We start from the raw sequence: 18,906 nt of genomic DNA on the forward strand, positions 1-18,906 counted from the left end.
ATGATAAATATACTCTAAGATTTGTATACGCCCGGTGTGTGTGTGTGTGTGTGTGTGTGTGTGCGTGTGTGTGTGTAAAGTAGTACAGGATACAGTACAGTAGGGTAGGCGCGTCTCTAGAGCGGATATTAACAAAGAGCAGCAAATAGAAACAACCAATGCTTTCCAGACTACAGTTCATGCGGAAAACCTTCTTAGTGGTGACGCGAGGTAGTAGCGGCTCAGACAAGACTGAGCGGCCGAACATCAGTGAAATCTACCGGTGGGCCGCGGCGCAACAACGCACACAAACCACCCGAAATACAGCCAACAATATGAGCTTCACGGTCGAGGAGAGGGGGAACCCCAACACCTTGAGCTACCGCCTGTTCTTCAGTAAGTCACGTTTTGTACGGCTTTGTTTTTGCTCGATTTGTTGAGGAATCGATTCAAAGTCCATACATTCCCCCCACCACCCGGCCAGGGGGTTGGTTTCACCACATACAATGATCCCACGTGTCACTTCTATGTCGGAACATTCGAACACACAACTTGAACTTGCACGCGAAGTGGTCTGTAAACACTTAACGACGAGGTGTATATATTTGTTCTAGAGACAGATAATGCCGGGTTGTGGCAGCACGATTTGCTTTTATTACCCCACGTAACTAGGCACGTTATAGAGCTACAGCCCTTAAGTTTTACGAGGTGATTGCATTTTACTGCCCAATTTACTCCATCGATGATCATACGGTATTTGAGGAATGAATTTGAGTTTAATTTCTCGGATTAGATTTTTTTGTCGTGTAGCCTATATCTTGTTTAGTATTAGCCTCCAGGGTAATCAATGCTGGTTGGTGGTGGAAAGACGACGCCCTCTCTGGCCTACAAAGGCATCTGATCCAACACACTTTACTGCACAATACAAAGCCCTCACTGATGGGGTCTCTCTGCAGGTCACTGACCATTACAGTAGTTGGCAGAAGTTCAGTTTGAAAACATTTAAAATCTTGCTTCTAATACACAACGTCGGGAACAAAGTTTTTAAGTCATTTCAGCAATGGATGTGTTAACTCAGTGGTTTATCATACCTTTTAATTTCAAACATCCCCAAGTTTGTTATGCATTATAGACCCACACTCCCCCATAAATCTTGAGAGTGTACACATGTAACCAAATGGATGGTTATGGACTTCACCCCTTTTGCAACCAGATCTTTTTTTAATGATGTTTGGGAGACAAGAAACACTTTCCTGGGGTTTTATGTGTGTAATAGGCCTACGTGTTTTTAGATATTTTAGTATCCGCAGAGGCAAGCGTTTCCAGTTTTCTGGCCGACGCAAGTTGCAGTGTGGGTGGGGCTTCATTTCCATCCACCAGCTTTTTAAAAATCACACCCGGCCTGGGCCATGGTTCAGTGGTCCAGGCACCTTGGCTGGAAATCCAGTCTGGCAGTGTGCTGCGGGTTCGACTCCCGATCCCGACGGCCTTTACTGCATGTCTTCCCCCCCATCTCTCTCCCCATTTCCTGTCAGCCTATAATAAAGGCGCAACTCTGTGTGGGCGTCCCCGGAAGTTCCAGACCCCCAGGAACGTGCCCAGGGTACCGGCCGGCTTCTGAAATGGTTGAGAAATGGTTCCTAACTATAGCTACCCATCACTAACTAAAGTTCCCACTTTGAGAACCACTGTAGTAATTTATTGTGTACATGTTTATATAATCTGACACATGACTTGTGTGCTCTCTCTGACTGTGTTAAACAACGTGTGTGTGATTATTTTGTCTCAACAGAAAATGATGAAGGAAAGTACATCTCACCATTCCATGACATACCAATGTATGCTGACGAAGGCCAGGTAAAATATGATGAAATATTCACCTTAATTCACATCCAAACTAGTTGCATAATGATGACCATGGTGGTTGGTAGTAAACTTCAACCTGGGCTTGGACTTTTACTTTTACTATTTTGACTTCCGGCTGGTTTTCAAATAATAGTAAATGAAACTGTTCAGACCAGGGTGCCTGGTGAGGTGCCTCAGCCAGTTGGTGTGCAGAGTGCACACCGTAATGCTGTGAGCAAGAGGAGAGGACCCGAGTTTGAATCTTGTCTCGCATGTCTCACCTCTCTCTGAGTCTCTGCCCATGGTTTCCTGTCTCTGTGTCTGCACTCTCCTTAAACATCAAATTACATGAATATTAAAGAAAAGAAAATGAAACCTTTCCGTTTAGATAAGTTTCCCATGGAGAACAGCAAGGTTCATAGTCTGCCGGGGCAATGGCCTCGACTCTGAACCTGCCCAATCCAATATCTAATGTGATTGCTCTTATCAGTTGCCGTAGGTGTAATATTTCATGATACACAAACAAAGCCATCCTTGTAAATGCAAATGATAATAATTTTCCAGTATTTAGTATGTTTGTTTTGTTTAACATGATATGTAACACAATTTCATATACTTTGTAATTGATGAATTGATGGATATCTGCTTCTCTTTTCCAGAACATCTTTAACGTGGTCATTGAGGTACCAAGATGGACTAATGCAAAGATGGAGGTAGGCTCTTCAAATGACCTTAGCTTGTCGCTAGCCTCCATAGGCCTCCCATAGTAGAAACAGCCTACATCCCAATCCTCTGTGCACACGGGCATGCACGCGGCCATTATTGTTTTTTAGTGCTCAGAATGAGATAAAGTACGATGTTGGGAGCTTAATAATAAAACATTAATTTGAATGATAGTCCGATCGGCAGTTCATCGCCGCAAGCAAGACTGGCGGCGATGTTTATGTCACGCAATTCACTGGCACTGGCCTCATGTTACCGCCTATGGTAACGGGAGAGAATGTGTTAACAGTTCCAGTCAAAAGAAAGTTGTTCTAGTCATCAAAGGTAAGATGGAATAAAAGTAATAATATCATTTTAATGTTTACTTTCAGATCGCTACAAAAGACCCGCTCAACCCAATTAAGCAAGATGTGAAGAAGGGTAAACTGCGTTTTGTTGCCAATGTATTTCCACATAAAGGGTACATATGGAACTATGGAGCAATACCACAGGTTTGTTTTTCTACCTGTTTGCAGGAATTATTTCTCCATCTAATTTGCTAGCTAACATGTACATTTCAGTTGAGCTTTCTAGCTGAATATTGTTATTATAATACTATTATTTTAATTGATGTATTTGACATTAAGCTCTCTTAGGCTGATAAGCTCTTCGTTGTAAATCAGCGAGGGAACCCATTGTGTTTTAGGATGATAAACTATGTATGTATAATTGTATATGTAACCTAAATCTTTATTTAAGGAGCGTAACATTGAGGTATGAAACCTCTTTTGCAAGTGAGACCTGGCCAAGACGGAGTCAAAGCAGTACAACAACTTAAAAAAATCTGTGCAACAAATTCGACCCAAAAAGATGAAAATACAACTAACAGTTAGTGCTCTGGGCACAAACATGAGCAGGACATGGACAGATTTTCCATTATGCCCCTTTAAAATCCCATGAGACAAGGTGATCCAATTAACGTTTTGCCTGCAAATCATTTCCATGACCATGGTCCTTGATTAAAAAAGCTCATCTTGCCTACATCGGTCTGAATAGCAAGTAACATACAATGTAACCATTTCTCTGAATGTAAGTTCAGAGAAAATAAAATAAAACATATTTATGTACATTGTACACACAGGCTGCTTAACCAGGATATCCTTGTAAATAATAACCTTGACAGTATTGCATCCTACACAGTGACCAAACGACCAAATTGTAACTCTATTACTTCCACTCTGATTCTGTTTTGTTTGCGTAGACATGGGAAGACCCAGGACACAAAGATGGAGACACTGGCTGCTGTGGTGACAACGACCCAATCGACGTTTGTGAGATTGGTAGTAAGGTACAACAGCTGTTTATAATTCTAAATGTGCCTGATCATCCAACAGCCTTTTACAACATTTTAACTTTTTAAGCCGGTGGTTGTCAAACATTTTAATTTCAATGACCTTGGTATGCAATATGCATTATGCCCACAACACTTTGAGAACCACTGGTTTGATTCATTTTATTTTAGATTGAGTCACAAAGAAGACCACAGGTCTCCATACTGGGGCAAAGTGTTATACTTCTCTAGTGGTGTTTGTTTGGTAGAACAGATGCACAATGTTATGGGTGTGCTGTGCTGTGTTGTCTATCTATCCATCTTTGTACAGCGATTACATATAGAGTGAGAAAAATGGAGCGGGGAGTGCCCGTCTTTGTGGTGCCAAGCCGCGGCCAGGTCCCTTTGAGGCCGGGCCCCCTGAGGGCGACGAAACCAGGCACTCCCTGCTCCATTGTTCTCACTTGTAGGTTTCCTACTGTATATGTTCTGTAACATATATACTGTATATAGGATGTATACATATTCTATCTGTTTTTTTTATTGTATGAAATGTGTTAAACTCCTCGCAAAAAGTTTGAAAACGTAACTTAACTTTAGTTGATTATTTCTCCCTTCAATAATATCAATTGTTGTATTTTATGTATTTTTATCATTTTTATCTTTGATTAGTCAGCTTTACACAACGAGGTATAACTTGTAAGGACCACAATTGTGGAATGAGCAGCTAAGCATGTGGGTAGCGCCCCCAGAAAACGTACCAAAATATGATTCTGTTGGTAATCGTTTTGAGCCGTTACGAAATGTGAAACGCAGCAAGGGTTCTGCAACTTTGACATCTGTCAAATCTCTGAAAGAATGCATATTGTTCAGGAACCGGTTTTCTTGGGATGTTTTCTTCCTGGAATGGCCACTTCGCTGTGGCTTCACCAGTCTCACTGAACTTGGTCCGAAGTTTGTACACCAAATAATGACACCAAATAATGCTGCCAATCTGCGTAACGGAAAAGCTTTCACTTGTCCTATTGCACCGGCCTAGTATCCTGAAGCGACAAACATGGCGTGTTTTTGTGAGGAGTTTATATAAATATAATTGACTTGAGTGTGTTTTCTAGGTGTGTTCCCGTGGTGAGGTAGTCAAGGTGAAGGTACTTGGAGTTTTGGCCATGATTGATGAGGGTGAGACTGATTGGAAAGTCATTGCAATCAACGTAGAAGACCCTGAAGCCAGCAGCTTCAACAGTAAGCACAAGCTTCCCTTTACATTTTTACAATTTTTTTTTCTTCCCCACACAAATCTCTGGGTTGTCACTCTTAAATCCTACTGACTCACCTACCAGTGAGGAGCTCCCACCGGGAGGATGTAGACTCTACATCCTTTGTGGAGCCTTCGTCCTACTCTTCCCGCTCAACACTCCCTGTGACAGTTGCTGCCCTAGCCTGTAGAATTACGTGCAGTGATAATTATCACTCTCCTGGCCCGGCTTCCCTCCCCTGAACAAGCCGTGTGTGTTTGTGTGGAAGCTCGACAAAGCTGAATGCACAACGGGGATTTTAACCCACAACCTTCGGTGGTCGGCAGGCACCACTGTGTCCCAAAAAACACATTTGAAATGTGGGAACTATTGTACACTTGATATTGCAGCTTGCTAGCTATTGGTTTTTTGTATTGCCATTGTTTATAACAAAAGCATAGGTCTACCGTTAATGGCTTAAATATCTGAAACCCTGCCCTCTATTGAAAATGTTAGACAAACTGTGTACTGTTGCACTGTACTGTATGCCTCTGTGGAGTACAGTCCCAACACGACATCCTACCGTCACACGATTTTAAAACGGGCAGGCTCTTTGAATGAGCAACGAGAAGCGGCCTTTCGCCAAATGTGTAAATGGAGGTGGGTTTATTTTGTTAACCTCAGCGGAATCCTCACAAAAGTGTGTGTGTGTGTGTGTGTGTGTGTGTGTGTGTGTGTGTGTGTGTGTGTGTGTGTGTGTGTGTGTGTGTGTGTGTGTGTGTGTGTGTGTGTGTGTGTGTGTGTGTGTGTGTGTGTGTGTGTGTGTGTGTGTGTGTGTGTGTGTGTGTGTGTGTGTGTGGTTCTTTTAAAATTCCAATTGATTTACTAATCCTCTGACAGTCGCTTCATTTTAGCGGTTGTGACTCTAACTATAGTAAGTCTACTCTAGTCTAAACTGACTATTTTGTGATTTTTAGATATTAGTGATGTACAAAGACTGCGACCTGGCTACCTGGACGCCACAGTCGACTGGTTCAGGAGGTACAAAGTTCCAGATGGGAAACCAGAGAACCAGTTTGCATTCAATGGAGAATTCAAAGACAAGGTACCTCACATCATGTCTTAGTTGCATCTGAACATAATATATGGTATTGACATTCAGTTTGCTGATGATTGATTTTGCAAATCATCTTTCTAAAGGTGGACAAATAAATGAACCTTTAAGATGTGTGTAATTATGATTTCTAAAATATGATGACATATTTTACTAGTGTTGTCACGATACTGGATTTCTAACTTCGATATCGATATTTTGAAAAATATCAATATTCGATACGATACGATACAATTAGGGATGTTGAAAAAAGTTGAAAATCGACTCGATTTTCGACTCATGCCTTCCGCGACTCAAAAACGTATGAGTCGAAAAATCGTTTTTATTTTATTTTTTATTTTTTTTGCGCCTGTCAGCGCCGCACCTCACATGTATGCCCTGGCTGCAGTTAGAGCACCATCGTCCAAGGGTGTGGGGTGAAGGGGAAGAGTATCTTAGCAACACTGAATGCTCTGTCCCATTGGTCGTGTGCTCGTATCATGAGCCAATGGCTGCAGCTCTGAGCCCCCAGACCCCAGGTTCGCAATTCGCATCTCATTGCTCACGCTCAAAGACAGGTCCGCTCTGTTCTGAGCTGTGAGCGCTCTTCTCTTCTCGTGAAGAAAGCAGGACAGCGTTGTCAAATAAATCCCTCCGTCATTCATACTGTATTTATTCCCCGACCCGACATTAAAATACGGAACAACGTGCGTCCCGTATCAGTTCATTACGGGACTTGTGACAGGCTGCTGCAGACACTTGAGTTGGGACTAGCTGATAGCATAGCAGCCGATAGCGCCGCTGCTCCTTCAGTGTCGTTGTTTACAAAATAAAGTTTATTTTTTATTATTGGGCTTTGATCATTGTCAATTAAAACGGGCAGCGAAGGTCCTGCATCTGCACATGCCATTTTAAGAATAGAAAAGCGACTCGTACACCATTAACTTTATACTCGCACCAGAGCAGCTCAGCAACAGTAGCACACTCACATGGCTAGAGAGACAGAGTGGAGAGGGGAGGGGCTGCAGCCTGCATGCATTGCGTTCCAGTCAGGCTGCGCCGTGTGTGTGTGCTACTGGCCCCGGCTGTTGCGCAAGTGTTTTCTTCACCAACGGCAGAGGTACAAACGGAGTATCGTTATAACAAACGGAGTATCGATAGATCGATACCACGGGGAATTCATATTGAACCGTTTTTATTTTATAATTATCGATATTTATCGATATATCGATATTTTTGACAACACTATATTTTACTCAAACAATTGCTTTTATTCTGTTTTCAGGACTTCGCTATTGAGACAATCAAGAGCACTAACAACTTCTGGAAAGCCCTCATCTCCCAAAAGACCAATGACGGAGGACTGAACTGGTAACTAGAGGATTTAGTTTTTCTTTGTAAAGGATCTTGTTTGGAGTGAACAGATGGCAGCCGGGATTTGCTTTACCGTCTGTCCATTCGTGATGCAAAAAATCAGCTGCTTGCCATGCCAATACATCCAAACTCGAAAGTATAACAAACTCGAAAGTATAATAAGGAAACGGGCAGCTGTTCTATTATTGACCAAGGGATAGTCCAGCAGTGTCACACTCTTGCAGCACGGTGGCCCCATTCTCACTGTCAAAACACATGACAACCTAAACCATTAGGAAGGGCTTACCGTCTGGCTTTTAAAGCCTGGCAGCTGACCAGCCTAATTACGCACAGGTAAACCACATTCCTGCTGAACCATGTCTTCTGCATCAGAGTACCTGACTCTCCCCTTACAGCCTGCCACAAACCACACCTCGCTACCACATACACTCACTCAGTGGCCACTCTAATAGGTAAGGTGTATCGGTTCATGAATGCAAACAACCTACTACTCTAAACAGAGAGTGATGTGTGGCTGCAAGTCTATATAAAGAATTGTTTGCAGAAAGGGCCATGAGCTTCAGTTCCATCAACATCTGAGTTAATTTGAAACGTGGTATGATTGTTGGTGCCAAAACAGCGTTGTTTTACAGCATCGCAGAAAGAGCTACTCACCTGTACAGCACTGGTTCTCAAGGTGGGGTCCGAGTTCCAGGCGATTCTCATACTGTGTGTGTGTGTGTGTGTGTGTGTGTGTGTGTGTGTACCTAACAAAATGGTCACAGTACTATAGTAGTGCACAGTATAACAGGAGGATTTGATAGTTGCCAATTATAAATGCATTGGCCTGACACATTACTGCCTAAAGGTTGATGCCCAGAAATGTCCTGAACAAGGTAAAATAAGAAACTACAGGCATAGGGGTCGTCTCTCTGCAGATACAGACACTGCCACACACTTCTAGTGGGCCACGAGTGATGATTGAGAGGGATTATCTTGGTCTATAAAAGGACAATCCTACCTTTTAAAGCAGTGGTTCCCATCCCAACCTTTGGTGAAATGGGGCACACTTGAAAATCTCCAAAGTATCCGTGGCCCTCCTACAGACACTTGCAGCTATTCAGCTGCCGTGTTAAGTAGCCAGATGGTTTGACCACGTGCATTTTCAGAGAATGTTTATTTGAATGATTACGATTTACAACAATCGATTGTGTTCCAGCTTGGATCAATGTGACTAAAATATTTACTCTACTATCTTATTTGTCACGATGGGAATTTGTCAATTCTTTCTTTTTTAATCTTTTGTTTTACTTCCTTTATAAAAAAAAATTACAACTTTTTTTTTTCTCTATAAAAATTAATCCAATTAATTCCTCGCCACACACTGTGCTCACTGTTTTTGTATCCCACTGACTCACCTGACCATGAGTTGAAGGGGGGACAACGTAGGGCCTTCGTCCTACTCCACCCGCCCAACACTGACGGGTGCCGCCCCAGGCCGTAATAGGAGTAAATGCAATGACCAATATCACCCTCCGTGCCCGACTTCCCTCCCTCAAACACGGGCCACGGTTGTGTTCGCATAGCCGTCTGACAAAGCCGGTTGCACCACGGTGGATTTGAACCCACAACCGCCGTGGTGGGGAGGGACGTTTTTATCACTGCGCCACCCGAGTGCCATTTGTCAACCCTTTTTAAAGATTTTATTTTAAATATTGTTTAATGTTATATTATCACTAGAATATTAGTGTTTTGGCAGTTATTTGCATTATCCTCATGGCCCACCAGTGGGCCCAGGCCGACATCACATGAATGGGAATTGCTGCTTTTTTTTTTTTTAAACTCTTTATTTTTGAATTTTTGAATATGCAAGAGACTCAAAAGACAAACAAGGCATACATTAAAACAAAAACAGGGAATTGCTGCTTTAAAGAAAATTAAATCCCAAGTACACTGAGTCTTAGTAGACGTGTGGTGCAACAGTTTAAGCTTCTCGATAATGAATGACCATTCATTTTCTTCCCCATTACAGCAAAAACACATGCGTTTCATCTGGTGAAAGTCCTTTTTGCTGCTCAGCGGAGGAGGCCAAAGCTGTTGTTGATGAGGTCGGTACCATTTTTGTTTTAGGTGTGGCTCTTGAATCCGTACCAGTATCCAATCTCAGGAACCAGGAGTTTTTAGGTCTATGTTAGGGTATTTTATGACATTTGGCACAAACGTCCTCTTGGACTCAAGGATGAACTGATTAGAGCTACGAGGTCAAAGTCAAGATCACTGTGACCTCACAAAACGCGTTCATTAAATTCCTTTCAAAGTCTTCACTGCATGTACTATGCGAGTCTGGACAGACCGATGTAATCGGCAACTGATTGGCAGAGGCATACAACCACGATGCTCTATTTCTACTTTGTTGTTTCATATAAATAATCATATATTCTTTATTCAAGATATTTACATAATCTGTCCACTTTTAGACCTGTCCGTGTGGAACAGAAGACCCTATCCCTTCATCAGGTAAGGAGCTTCCTGTTTATCTACAGCTGAGGTTTTAAGGTTACCCTTTAAACCTCAGATTCTCAAAGTTGTGTCCGGGGACCCCCCAGGGGTCATTCGGGGGGTTTCAGGGGGCAAGTCGGCACACTGATTTTGTTTGCAAAAGCTCCCAGTCAAGGCTTTATTATAGATTAATGTTTCGGCCTCGGCTAAAATGATTCACACCCTGGGTATTCAATTCATAATCATGACATGAAAAATAACAAAATTCAAATTATTTAAAAAAAAAAAAAGACATGTACAGGTTTGGGGGGAAAAGGGAGGGGTTCACAAAGAGGTGGGGGGTAGTCACTTGACTAAGGGAGGAGTGATCATTTCCTACTCCCTTTGGCCTGCTGAAAGGTGGATTTTCAGGTCCATGGTCTAGTAGTTTATACCAAAATGGGGATCCATTGAAATTATCCCATTTAGGCCTGACGTCGAAATTTAAAAGATGTCTTCTAAGTTGACGGTTTTCTGAAAAACCTCATGTTTCTATATCAGTGGTGCTCAATATTTCATGTCAAGGACCCCAAAAATTATATGTAATAGGCTGCCGACCCCCATCTGAAAATATATTGTTCCAGGGACCCCACCAAGTTAAAAACGTTGGCTCTGAAAGAATATATATTCAAAGATTTGTGCCACATTTTGACGATTCTTCAAAAATAGGCACCGAGTGCCGTGCTACGAGCTTGTAGATCTGCTATTTTTCAATAGCTAAAGTATAACATAATGTTTAAAACACCAAAAGGGGTTCCCGCCCAGTATGGGTTATTGATGAAAAGTTTGAGAACCACATGAATAAACTATGAGGATCCTGTTGATGGTGTTTTGTTCGTTTTTACCACAAAATGGTAACGTTCTTTTTCTCTCTTTGCAGTGGACCAATGGTTCTACTACGAGAGGAAGTAGCCCACGAGCTGCCTCAGGTGGACCAGAAGAATTGCGTGTCTCATCTGACGAAGACGTACTTGAAGATGAAGCACTTAGAGCTACCATAGATGGGGGGTTAGATGGGACAGCTGCTTTCCCTGTAGATTGGAGATGACGGCATTGATAACTGTAGAGAGGAATATCGACGTGAACTGTACATGTTTGTTTGTTTTTGCCCAATGTTCCACATTATTTAAAACAAAGATCTCTTTTGAGATGTGCTGTCAACTACATGATGGTACAGGTAGTTTCACCCCAGTAGCTACACGTGTACTGTACGAGACTCGACTGCTTTAATAAAGCTATTCCGTTTAAAATATTGTGTTGATTTCTTAAGTTAATACTTAAGAATGTGTATTGGATTTTGTTTTCATGGTTGCGAGAGCACATATACATTTAGCTGTAGAGGCCTAGAGACCCAGATGTCATGTATTGACGTCTTTATCCGTGGTTCAGATTCAGATACCTTTATTTACCATTGAGTATACACACACAGGAATTTGTTTCTCAACCCTTTTCATATCAAGGTCCATTTATTCTGCATTTGAGCCACAGACCACCATTTGATGAGATTTAGCCTCTGACCCAAAACCAGAATATTTTGTTATCGTTGGATAAGATTTTGTCCACAATCATGCAGTACCATAGGAGAGATAACAGGCAAACGATAAAAACAACAATTATTCTATATTCAAAGATCTATATAACGGTCCATTTGGTTACCATCTGTCTGTTATTTATCTGGGGACCACCTGGAACCCCCTCAAGGACCACTGATGGTCCCCGGTCCACTGGTTGAGAGCCACTGGCATACGGTGTATATGGAAGATCATTGGTACCAAAATTATATTCTAAAAGCCATAATAAATTAATGAAAAAGTAAATGCATGTTAGTAATGCATTTAATGTCTATCTCATAGCATTTTGTCTTTTCATGTGGGACCAATCACTGGTTTAAAATTCTTGGGCAAGCATTCAGTTCAGCATTGCAAGACTGCCCCCTGGTGTCCGCTCAAAAATAGTTTGAACTGTCTAAAAAATGGTGCTATCCCCCATAGATATATATATCTATGCTATCCCCCCCCTTAGTGGTGACTGCCCTGGCCTGAACTCCCTGTTGTGATGCCATCAGAAAAACGTAGTTTATTTTGTCGTTTATATTAATAGTTTCCATTTTTTTCCCAAGTTAATTATGAGTTAATTATGTTATATTTGTGCTGTATGATTGGGGTTAATTATCCAAAGGCTTCTATATTAGTATGCTGCCGTCGTGGTGGGTTTAAATAATGCTTTCAAAGGATCATATTCGGCAATGTGACCCCCCCCCCCCCACCGCACCCCTCCCATCTGACCCCCTCTCCCCAAAAAGACCGTTACGCAGTTCCGGTGAATTGTCAAATGTTGTAACCTGCCGGGGCCAGAGCAGCTTGGACCAGCAAAGAGCGTGTATTTTCATCTGGAGTTGACAAAACCCTCACAAATTAAGGTACACCAGCTCGTCAGGATCATCTTCCCTGTTTGACATTGAACTTGAACGCGTGAAAGAAAACAGCTGCCTTGAAATACGTAAGAGTCTACGGCGTGAGTGAGTGAGCGGTTTATTATAGTTTATTGAATTGTTGTTGAACGGCTGAGCGCAACTCTCAGTGCGGCTGTTTACAAAAACAGCTTTGTTTCGTGGATCTCCGACTGTCATGGTTTACTGTAAAAACAAAAATCCCCAGTGAGGAGGATTGTGCGTGTAAATGTTCATTGGCGCACTTTCTATTAATGAGCGCATATCACTGACTAACAATATCATTAAGAAAATACTTGGCTGCATGCTGTTGCTGAATAATGATGAAAGTCGTCACTTATTTCCTGATTATTGATTGTAATATAGTGGTGTGCTGCATTCAGATTCAACTGAGAGTGACAGGTGTGTGTGTGTGTGTGTGTGTGTGTGTGTGTGTGGGTGGTGGGGGGGGGGGGGGGGGGTGTGATGCGATCGAGTGTCATAAAGTCACAACCTGTCATAAAAATAGTCTGGGCAAGAAGAACACACTGTGTGTGTGACTTCAGACTGTGAGAGGGTGACACAGCTTTCTTAACAAACTACAGTTAATGTATTTAGGACAGACATCTCTTTAATAAAGACAAACATTTCCAACATCTATCGGATCAAACTACAGTAGCCTACATTTAATAAGACTGCTCTCTAAACATTAAACAACTACAAGGCTACTATTTATTATGACATGCTATCTGATCAAGCTACAGTATAGCTAGTTAGCTACAGACTGAGACTGCTCTTTGAGCAAACTACAGTTGATTCATTAAGACAGACAGCTTTCTGAACAAACTACAGTTGATTTATGGCTCTGTGAACAATCCAGCTACAGTTCATACAGTACGTGGTGGTGTGCTGTATAGCTTTGTTTTCTCCTCCAGGCAGCATCCAGTTTGTTCCCCTTGTGTGGTTGCACCACAGGGCTTACACATACCAGTAAAGTAATCCAGGGTCAGGGCAGGGGAGCAAACAATGCACTTCAGTGCAAGATTTCCAATGCAATAGTATCCTTATTGCAAAAGGCCATATAGCTGAGCGGTGTTGATAATCAGAAGACCACCGCGGTTGGCCTCCGGGCCTGCCCATGTCAAAGTGTGCCTGAGCAAGACTCCTAACACCTAACAGCTCACCGCCTCACCCCATCCAAAGCTCTGAGGTCGGCCAACCAGTTGCTTGCTGGTTGTGCCCAAAGACTAGGCTAAAAACCAGAGGTGACTGAGCCTTCGTGGTGGCCGCCCCCCAGGCCCTCGAACAGCTTTCCCCTACATCTGACCAGAGCTACCCTAATCTGAGTTCCCAGAAGTTTTAGAGCTACCCAGTCGATTGATCTTTTTAAATGTCTATTAAAGATTTCTTCTCCCTGGCATTTAGTGACAGATGAGCACCATATGTTTTCCTTTACTGGTGCAAATGTTTTTTTTTTTTTTCTTTTCTTAACTTTATTGGTATATGCTAATATTCAGGGCGGCTGTGGCTCAGGAGGTAGAGCAGGTCGTCCAATGATCCCTGGGTCGGCGGTTCGAATCCCGGCTCCTCCTGTCCACATGGGCATGGGAAGTGTCCATGGGCAAGACACTGAACCCTACATTGCCTCCAATGAGTCGGTCAGTGTGAGCTTGCCACCATTGGTGTGTGAATGTGGAATGTATGAATGAATGAACCATTGTAAAGCGCTTTGAGCACTTGGAAAAGCGCTATAAAAACACATTAATATTTATTTATATGTCATGTCTTTGTATTGTTTTAACCTGTAGGCTACAGCACTTTGGTTGACCATGCTAAATATATTTTGAGTTGAGGATGGTTGAAGCTGAACCTGAATTTCCCTTGTAGTATTAACACGTTTCTATACGGTTTATTTAGTAATTACTTCTTCAACATTAATCTGAGTTCACAGCTTTCGCTTGAAAAGTGGGCGGCAGTGAGAACAACGTCAACATCAGCCTCTGACTCCATGGCACGACAGTGTCGCTTGCCGACAAGAGTATATCTTAGAACAGATATTTAGAGTTGATCTTAGCACAACTCATTTCATGTGTGTGTGTGTGTGTGTGTGTGTGTGTGTGTGTGTGTGTGTGTGTGTGTGTGTGTGTGTGTGTGTGTGTGTGTGAGAGAGCGTGCGTGCGTGCGTGCGTGCGTGCGTGCGTGCGTGCATGTCCTGAAAATGTTTCTGTGAAGGAACATAGTGCACAGCTGTCCTGAAGTGCACTTGAGCAAGGCACTAAACCCCCAGCTGCTCCAGTGGAGCTGCTCAGTTGCCAACAGTATAAATTATACTGTATAATAATATAAGAACTTAAGAAGACTGTGGTTGTACTAGGCAGCTCCCAGGTTTTAATGTGTGTGTGTGACTTGTGTGTGAAGCAGGGCATTGATGAAAAAGCACTCACTGCTCAGCATACCTACCCTGGGTAAATAAAGATTGAAAGAAAGAAATTAAAATAAACAACAGACCTTTCTGCGTGCTTCTCTCCTGGCATGTGATAACAGATAATATATCTATATTTCAGCAGGCTGAAGACATGTCTTTCATCCTTGATTGGCTCTACAAGAGTGTCAGCAGTGTCTTGCAACTATTAGGTACAGTATTAATCAATCAAAGATTGACTTACTTGCTAAAACGTGAGATAATATTAGTGATTTCCTGAACGTGCTACCTATCCATGCTATTGTAACACCTGAGATTCAAACCCGGAGTTCCCATGTGCATGGGACTAGGGTTAATGCCAAACGCCTACCGCTTATGTAAAAAGGGAATCCCCCCTTGGCCAGGGGATATATTAGGCATTTGGGCTTCAGATTGAGTTACTCTGCTACTACACACTATTTGTCTCTTTCCGCCGATAGAATTTTGACATTAAATGTGTGTTGATTTTTTCTCCTGTCCTCAGGGTTGTACAGAAAGACTGGCAAGCTGGTGTTTCTCGGTCTGGATAATGCAGGAAAAACCACACTGTTGCACATGCTCAGAGACGACAGGCTGGGACAGCATGTGCCCACGTTGCATCCAAGTAATAATTGCATTCATCTGCAGTTTATAGGAACTGGCCATGTTTATTTTCACTGCAGGGGGATGGATCTGTCTTATATCTCTTAGCTCATGTCTGTGAAATTGTCTTTCTTCAGCATCTGAGGAGCTGACTATTGCTGGAATGACTTTTACCACATTTGATCTTGGTGGACATACACAAGGTAGGTCATCATTCATAAGACAGGCAAAAGAAAAAGAAAGTCTGCCTACTGTAGTGTAAAGGGCTTCCAGTCAAAACATTGTCGGGGGGCCCTCTACATTTCATTTGTGTGCATATTTCATTTGTTATTTTGTCTTTGTCTTTGTCTTGTTCGGTTGGTCCTGCACCTGCCTTTTAGTGGATGTGCAAGCTTGTTTTCTTGTTAAGGTCATTGATTGAGTCATTGATTGATTGCTTGAATACTTTATTAAGTTAATTATTATTATTATTATTATTTACAGTACAAGTAGTACAGTCAAAAGTTATGCTAAAAGAATAACACAAAAAGCCCAGAGAGGCTTGTTAGTTGTTTCCATTGGGGTCCATATGTAAGAGCCTTGTGGAATCTCTATTTTTCCCTGAACTATATTTAAAATTATAAAGGGAAACTTTGAAGTCATTTTCAGGCTATGCATGATGCTGTTCCCTGACAATGAATATAATTCATGTCTGACTCTCGCAGCACGAAGAATCTGGAAGAACTACCTCCCTGCCATTAACGCTATTGTCTACATGGTGGACTGTGCTGATCATGCACGGCTAGCAGAGGCTAAAGTTGAACTTGATGTAAGTCCTATTGACATCTTTAAAAGCCACTAAAACAGTCATTGTTGTACTTGTTTCTAGTTGGCAGTCATGTTTATGTCCTGTCTCTCTCTAGGCTCTGCTAACAGATGAAACCATCAACAACGTGCCGGTCCTCATCCTGGGGAATAAGATCGATCGCCCAGAAGCCGTCAGTGAAGATACCCTCCGAGGAATGTTTGGTCTGTACGGTCACACGACTGGAAAGGTGAGTTCACAAGGTCTGACTGTTAACAAGTATTTGATGACCGGCGAAGTCTCCGGTGGGACTGACAGCCACTCGGTTGTCGAATTATTGGCTCAGGAATGCGACAAAAACAAAATCATCTCCATTAATTCAAGGCGTCACGGGGTGTGTAATTGACAGAAAATAAGTGTTTTTTTTTTACTACTTTATATTTATAATCTATAAGTCTTATATCCGACTGAGAGAGGTAATTGCAACTGGTGCATCTAGTGTCCAATCCGGTGCACAGTCTGCTTCAAATAAATTTGTTATGGAGACCACCTCCAACCGCTGTAGACGTTAACCCTAACCCTACAACAACAATAATGTTTTATTCATTATAAGTTACGGATTGAAACTGCAACAACTAAAGTCAAGATAATACTTCACTGCATGTCTAAACATGTACAAAGTTATGTTAATCTGTTAGCGTTCCATTCTTTGTTTCAATTGTGTGCCTTTGTTTATTGTTTTTAGGGCAACGTATCATTGAAGGAGCTGAACTTGAGGCCGATGGAGGTCTTTATGTGTAGTGTGCTGAAGAGACAGGGCTACGGGGATGGATTCCGCTGGCTTTCCCAATATATTGATTGAGTTATAGCGTTTTTTACATTTTTTTTTAATTGGTTTACCATTTTGTTCTATGCACACGAGAACAGGTCCTGCACAAAAGAACACCTGCTGGAAAGATATTTTCATACATACTATATTTATTCAAGGCTCCGACTAATAAGAAATGTATTTCACATGACATAATGGCATTCAAACATCTGTAAACCATGTTGTCAGTCACACAAGAGTAGGTCAAAGATTAGTACAACATTAGTTTGTCATTCAGTATAACAAACAATGACATAAACATGAATAAGACACATTCTCTGAAGGACTGTAAAATCCTGTGTTCATTTATATTTTTTCTACACTCTACACTACATTAAATGGTTTCTTCTTGGTACATTGTAAGAAGCAGCCGTCTCCTCCATATGGGACATGTCAGCGCTGTGAGCCAGATTGTGACCCAGGTTTATTTTTAGGGCTTGGTGTTGGCTTACACTGAAGGTCGATTTGGTTAACATTTCCGTTGTCAGAGCTGCTCTTTCCCAATTTAGCAAAATTGAAAAGCAAGCTACTTTATCGGTATACGTCAAGCGAGCTTCCTTCGCACTGACTGTGCAAAGTAGAATTTATTTTAACTGTATTTAGTAAAAGGTACATTTGAGTATGGATAATGCTGAAGAGTGTAATTTTTTCTATAGAAAGTGGGTGCCATATGATAGCATGACTAGACAGCCTACCTCTCAACATACCAAATCGTTTTGAATGTAAATTAGTTTTATTTTTCAGAATTAATAGTTTATACACAAAAGAATATATATTTTTTCTTTTTCAATTAATAGTTTACCTTACCACTACAACCCGATTATATGAATGTGACCACAAGTGCATTATCTGCTGTTTTGATGTGAGCTTTATTTATTTATAATATTACAGAGAGATATTTTATAATTGCAATGCATTGTTACAGCATTAGCACAACCAGGTGATGGATGTTATCAGCTGCTTACCTGTTTTTATGGATACAAGAAGAGTGGGCACCTAAACATTGTGGGCACCTCGATGTCATTTGTTCCCACAAAATGTAATAATAATAATAATTATTATTTATTTATTATATTTTGGGAAGAAATAAAAAGCCAATTAAACATTAAGGTGCCCACTCTTCCGCTTACATTTCTTATTAGTGGTTAGTTACTGTGAATGGACTTGAGTACTTGGTGACTATTGACTGCCCTGTGTGCAGTTCAAATATGAGAGTACTTGGGCGGTAGGCCTACTTAAGATTTTGAACAAAGTACATATATGGTAAAAATACATATGACTGCAATACTAGTATTATTATGACTTTGTAAATATTACAATATTATGGAATTCTGGGATGGATCTGTTAGACAAGCTGGCTATAGGGTATATTATATTTTGGCAAGAAAAAAATGTTTGGAGTTTGGATATAATAAATCTTTTTGAAAATCTTGCCGGAGTTATTGTTTTTTCTATATCAGTGTGTTCTCAAAGGTCCAGAGTAGACGCAAGTAACCCAATGTTAGAATGCTATCTGGCATCCGATAATTAGCTTCTGAGTTGCTTGTGGCTGTCCAGACTAGAGACCCCCATGGTTCCTTTAGGCAGGCCGGCAGGGTTTTTCAACGTTTTCTGGCCAAGGACCCCTTTAGTCAGGGCCCCAGTCCATAGGGTAGACTATCCCTATGGACTGGTGGAGATATTAAACTTTGGCGGCCATCAGGCAGAG

The 18,906-nt window shown here is 41.7% G+C and overlaps 2 protein-coding genes across 12 annotated transcripts in view; both read left to right on the top strand.

Moving 5' to 3' along the window:
- Positions 1–18,620, top strand: part of sar1ab (secretion associated, Ras related GTPase 1Ab) — a 69,202-nt gene extending 50,582 nt beyond the window's left edge. Inside the window, exons 1-8 of one of the 11 annotated variants that reach the window (XM_079513034.1) lie at positions 12,415–12,574; positions 14,925–14,968; positions 15,068–15,137; positions 15,449–15,568; positions 15,684–15,749; positions 16,251–16,354; positions 16,449–16,580; positions 17,076–18,620. In XM_079513034.1, coding sequence (XP_079369160.1) covers positions 15,080–15,137; positions 15,449–15,568; positions 15,684–15,749; positions 16,251–16,354; positions 16,449–16,580; positions 17,076–17,192 — 597 coding nt within the window. In that variant the 5' untranslated portion in view covers positions 12,415–12,574; positions 14,925–14,968; positions 15,068–15,079 and the 3' untranslated portion in view covers positions 17,193–18,620. Of the gene's footprint in view, positions 1–12,402; positions 12,590–14,020; positions 14,162–14,921; positions 14,969–15,067; positions 15,138–15,448; positions 15,569–15,683; positions 15,750–16,250; positions 16,355–16,448; positions 16,581–17,075 lie in introns of those variants that run through there. The other 10 variants (XM_079513024.1, XM_079513032.1, XM_079513031.1 and 7 more) reach the window with 10 other exon arrangements.
- Positions 79–11,328, top strand: ppa1b (inorganic pyrophosphatase 1b). Its single transcript, XM_079513234.1, has 11 exons — positions 79–375; positions 1,772–1,836; positions 2,484–2,537; positions 2,919–3,038; positions 3,788–3,874; positions 4,972–5,098; positions 6,069–6,196; positions 7,470–7,555; positions 9,570–9,645; positions 10,015–10,054; positions 10,956–11,328. The coding sequence occupies exons 1-11, from the start codon at positions 159–161 to the stop codon at positions 10,985–10,987; spliced, it is 1,032 nt and encodes a 343-aa protein (XP_079369360.1). The 5' UTR covers positions 79–158; the 3' UTR covers positions 10,988–11,328.
- Positions 18,621–18,906: the final 286 nt, after the last annotated feature.

Source organism: Electrona antarctica (assembly GCF_951216825.1).
Source record: "Electrona antarctica genome assembly, chromosome: 10".
In the NCBI taxonomy this organism is placed as follows: Eukaryota; Metazoa; Chordata; class Actinopteri; order Myctophiformes; family Myctophidae; genus Electrona; species Electrona antarctica.